Source organism: Arachis ipaensis, chromosome B9 (assembly GCF_059453495.1).
Source record: "Arachis ipaensis isolate K30076 ecotype BB chromosome B9, ASM5945349v1, whole genome shotgun sequence".
NCBI classification, from domain to species: domain Eukaryota; kingdom Viridiplantae; phylum Streptophyta; class Magnoliopsida; order Fabales; family Fabaceae; genus Arachis; species Arachis ipaensis.
Window position 1 is genome coordinate 170,416 of NC_142444.1, and position 4,926 is coordinate 175,341.

Consider the following 4,926-nt stretch of genomic DNA (forward strand, 5'->3'; position numbering starts at 1 on the left):
AAATGAATTGTGGAGACTATAGCTCTGAAAGTATTTAGAGATGATCTTCCTAGGATAATATTATAAGGACTAAAGTAATCGACAATTAAATACCGGATATCTAAAGTTTTTGAGTGAGGATACTCCCCTAAGGCCGTCCTCACCCAGATATAACCTATTATGGGGACTCTTTCCCCGGAAAATCCGACCAATTCACCGGAGGACGGTTGTAGCGCCTTGTCGTTTAGTTGCATCCTTTTTAATGTGGATAAGAACATGACATCGGCACTGCTTCCCAAATCCAGGAGAACTTTTCGAATCAATAAGTCTCCTGTTGTCACTGAGATTATTACTGGGTCATTGAGGTTAGGGTTTTGGATTCAAAATCTTTATTTGCAAATGTGATCTTCAGAACGGGGAAAGTAGATGTTTTTGACAGTGTCATCTTGTAATGTCAACATGGTCTGGTAGCTTCTTTTCTTGGCCGAGCTTGTGTTTCCACCACATGCAAATCCTCCTGATATGTAATTGATAATCAATTAGGTGGGTGGGATTGATTATGCTGCCATTGGTCCTTTTTGGTGTTTGTTGTCTAATGTTTTGTCATTGTCGAGATTGATGAACCTCGTTGCATCCTACTGCTGATGTATTTATCCAATAGTCCTTGCCGTGCCAGTCTCTCTAGCAAATCTTTGGCCACCATGCATTCGTCAGTGGTATGACCGAACTTCTGGTGGAACGTGCAGTGCTTGATTTTGTCCACATACTTTTGGTCTTGATAGGTACCTGCTTTGCTCGGTGGCTTTATGAGTTTGTTATGAAGGATTTCCTTGATTATATCCTCCATTTTTGTATTGAATTTGGTGTAGGAGTCGAACTTTGGGGTTAGCCTGAAAGGCTTTTTAAGCTCCTTGCTGGTCTGTGACCTTGGTTGTCTTTTTTCATCTCAGCAAGGTTGTTGCTTCTCTATTCGCCATGCTTTACGGAATTCCTCAATCTCCATTTGACCCGCAACTTTCTCTCAAAATTCTGCTAATGTTTTTGGCTTGGTGACAGCAATGGTCTCTTGGATCTTATCGGGGCGGAGGCCGCTCTTTAGTGCGTACAGGTGCACCTCAGGACTGAGGTCAGGTATCTCCATTGTTGCTTTGGCGAACCTCGTCATATAGTCTTTTAGGCTTTCATGTGGACCTTGCTTGATAGTGCTAAGGTAGTCAGACCCATGCACGTATATTTTTGAAGCCGCGAAGTATTCGATAAAAAACCTTGCCAATTCTTCGAAACAAGAGATTGAACCTGCAGGTATCTTAGAAAACCAGATTAAAGCAATACTGTCTAAAAAAATTGGAAAAGATTGACAAAGTATAGGGTTCGAGGCACCGTTAAAGAAAATCATGGATTGAATTTTCTTAATATGGATACGGGGATCTCCGAGTCCTTCATATGACTTGAGTGCGGTAGGCAACACAAAGTTCTTCGACATCTGAAATTTGACAATATCTTCCGAAAAAATTGTCTATAGTGAGTTTTTCTTTTGGCGGGGTGATCTCCTGGGAACTTGATTCCTGAGATCGTGTGACATTTGAAGTCGTGTTCTTAGGGTCCTTGGCATTAGACTTTCCGTTGTGGGTTGACTCTAGGAGCTCGAACATCATTTTAACCTCAGCGAGGAGGGTAGCATTCATGGCTACCAATTCATCATGAGTGGGAGGAAGAGTCCGAGGTACGGTGTCATCAACCATGGTCCTGCAAAAAATATTAAGATAAAGTGCAGGTGGGGTTAATTTAGAATAAACTTGGCCCCACGGTGGTGCCAAATGTTCCGGTCTGGAACTGGGTTCCGAGGTATAGGTCGGCGACAGCTGGAAGAGCACTGATGGCATCCTTCTCTTATGTGCTGCACCTCAAGTTCCTTTTTCATTCGAGCAATGTGGAGAACCCGCAAAAAAGTCTCTGATACTTAAGTCAGTTCATGATAAAAAAATAACAATAGCAATGGCTTTTTGAGTTCTGTTTTGTATGTGTTCGTTATCTATCTTAGGTCACTTGTAACATCTTATTTATGATTGAACGAGTACGTTTGTTGAGATCCCGAGATTTCCTAGAATATGAGCCGAGGTATAGCGCGGATATTTCTTGTTTGACGCAACTGACTTTGACTTAGCTGATTTGAGGTATAACGTCGGTTCGAGTTATTAGGCACGGATCAAATATAATATTATTTAATTACATTTCAACAATAATTAAAAAATATAAAATAAAATAATTTAAAATTATTTTAGATTAATTTTGTATTGTCTCTTACACGTTATTACTTTAAAAGATAGTAAACTCCTTAACATGAATTGGAACAGCTAAATATTATTACTATTGGGACAACATTCATAGTTAACATATATAGAATATTTAAATAATAATTTACAAATTGGCGATGAATCCGTAGGTACAAAAAATTCTACGAATTCATTAACAAAGAAAAATCATCGCACCTACCTAATATGTTTACGAAACATTCTAGCCAGGAAAAAAATTAAAAGATATCTATTTTTTGATAATATCATATAGATATCCATCAAAATAATTAATATTCTAAAAAAGAAATATTGTATAGCATAAAAAAAAAAGAAATAAAGAATAGAATTAGCTAAGATTACGAATCCTTGGTTTAGGAGAAAAATTTATACGTCTTTATGGAAAGAATGATTGTTCGCACTCCTCCGATGGGTGCAGTAATTGCTATGAAAAGACCAATAGTAACGCAAGCCTGTGACAAGAAGAAATGGTAAGATTGGCATAGAGTATAAATTATTTCCATGAAGAATGAGCATTGAATGAATTGAGTGTGAAAAGTAGTACCAGTGATGCATAAGAATGGACCTTGCTATAGTGCTTTGGTTTTGGGGCAGCAAGCCACAATAAACCCGGAATCTGTATTATGGATCCAATATTTTTGGGTTAGGATATAGTGATAAGAGAAATTTAGTTTGATAGTTATACATTAGTAAGTTAAAGCTCACAATATATGATGTTGATGTAAATGCGAGTCCTCCAAAGAAGCCTAACAATCCTCCAAAAAATGGAACACATAAGGCAATAAACCCCACAAGAGCTGCAAAGATAAGAAAAGGGAGGTTAATATTTAAATAATAATGCAATAAAAAGAGTTGATGAAAGTAGTGGGTTGTTACCGACGAAAAGGCTTCGAGAAACGAGGCGAAGAGTCCTGGAGCGAGCGAAGTTGTACTTTCGTACGAGGAGCGACTCAATGGTATCAAAAACAGGCATAGCAAAAACCTTGATAATGAAGAATTAGCTGCTAAGTAGGTAGGTAGGTAGGTAGAGGGGTATATATATGGGAAGGAAGGAAGGAAGGAAGTTGAAGGTGTATGTATGTATGTACCTGGAAGCTGCCTATGACATGAACGAAGACCATTAAATTAGCAATGGCAATGACCCAGGCGGGGTGCTCAAGTGAGATGAGGACATCGTCTTCAACGGCACTTCCGAAGGCCCAATACCCAGACACTGCTACTGCCATATAGCACAGAATAACTATCAAGTATGCAGACACCACGCCTCGCCACATTGGTTTCTTCGACGGTACTTCCTCCGTTGACGGCAGCGTCGCCTGGATCTCTAACACCACGCTGTGCCCCGCAAACGCAAATGCTATGGTCCCAAGCGCTGTGAACACATCAAATGTCATTCCCGCAACGGTGTGAGATCGAACTCCATAATGACTAGGATGATGATGCACCCCTATTACTATTGACGTCACCACTGCTACCGTCGAGTAACTGCATGCACGCGCGCAACGTCGGTATAATCGAGACCTACTGAACCAATACATATATATAATATATATTTATTATGCCCATTACCTACCAGACAGACATGAGGGCAGCGAGCATGGAAACTAGTTTAAGCTTATTGAAGTTAGGAGTCTGTGAGAGCAGAAACTGGAGGAAGATAAAGAAGAGGATGTAGAATGTCTGACGGACGCCACTCCAGCCGGGAATCAAGAGATCGAAGAACTTCTTCAGTGACTTGCCGCCGGTCACGCAATACACGATGGTGGACGCAATCTGTACGGTCAGCTGTTGCACCATCACCAACCAGAATCCCAGCTTAGGCCCAAGCATGTGCTCTCCCAATTCATAGTATCGATCAAATCTCTTCCCCGCAACCATTTCATGCATCTCCACCAGTTGCCACAGTGTATAGAATGTCACAAGCCATGACAACATGATTGCTGTTACACCTGGAATCCTATAATAACAGTACTTTATTCATCATATTCATATATATATATATAGGAACAAATTACACACACACGCACATACATATCCCTAGCTAATATTAATTACCATCCAAGCTGGGATATAGCAAATGGCAAGCCAAGGACTCCAGCGCCAACCATGGCAGTCACATTGTGGAAAGTCGAACACCACCATTTTGCGTCCCTAGCATCATTATTAGCATTAGCATTGTTTCCTTCGTTCTCACCCGCATTCTCCTGAACCGTTTGTTCCATGGGTATATACGTTGAGAATTAGTATAATATAATTAATAATGAATCTTAAGAGAGCGAAGAATTACTACAATAATTGGATGATCGATATCGGCGAGAATAGTATACCATTAGTAAAGCTGGCTCCAAGTGATATCTCCTTCGATATTCTCCGGGTTTGTCCAAGAATGGTAAAGGAAATGGAATTAAATATTACTGGATGGTAGTCAACATTCAGCCAATTTAAATAATGGTGCATCAGTTCGTTGCTGAATTAGTCATGGTTCCGAGGGTGTGGGAGAGAATAATGTTTAGGTAAGAAATTAGGATGATAATGTAAACGTGTAATGCCAGATGGCCACAATTCAAGTGTATATAGTATACTAGTAGTGCTGTACTTCAGTGAATTGAGCTAGGAACTCACTAATTGTTTCAGC

At 40.0% G+C, this 4,926-nt stretch overlaps 1 protein-coding gene across 1 annotated transcript; it reads right to left on the reverse strand.

The window, feature by feature from the left end:
- Positions 1–2,644: 2,644 nt before the first annotated feature.
- On the reverse strand, positions 2,645–4,513 carry LOC107641593 (lysine histidine transporter-like 5). Its single transcript, XM_016345077.1, has 7 exons — positions 4,347–4,513; positions 3,865–4,248; positions 3,380–3,776; positions 3,168–3,273; positions 2,997–3,088; positions 2,836–2,907; positions 2,645–2,743 (listed from the first exon to the last, which is right to left on the reverse strand). The coding sequence occupies exons 1-7, from the start codon at positions 4,511–4,513 to the stop codon at positions 2,645–2,647; spliced, it is 1,317 nt and encodes a 438-aa protein (XP_016200563.1).
- Between the last annotated feature and the right edge of the window lie 413 nt (positions 4,514–4,926).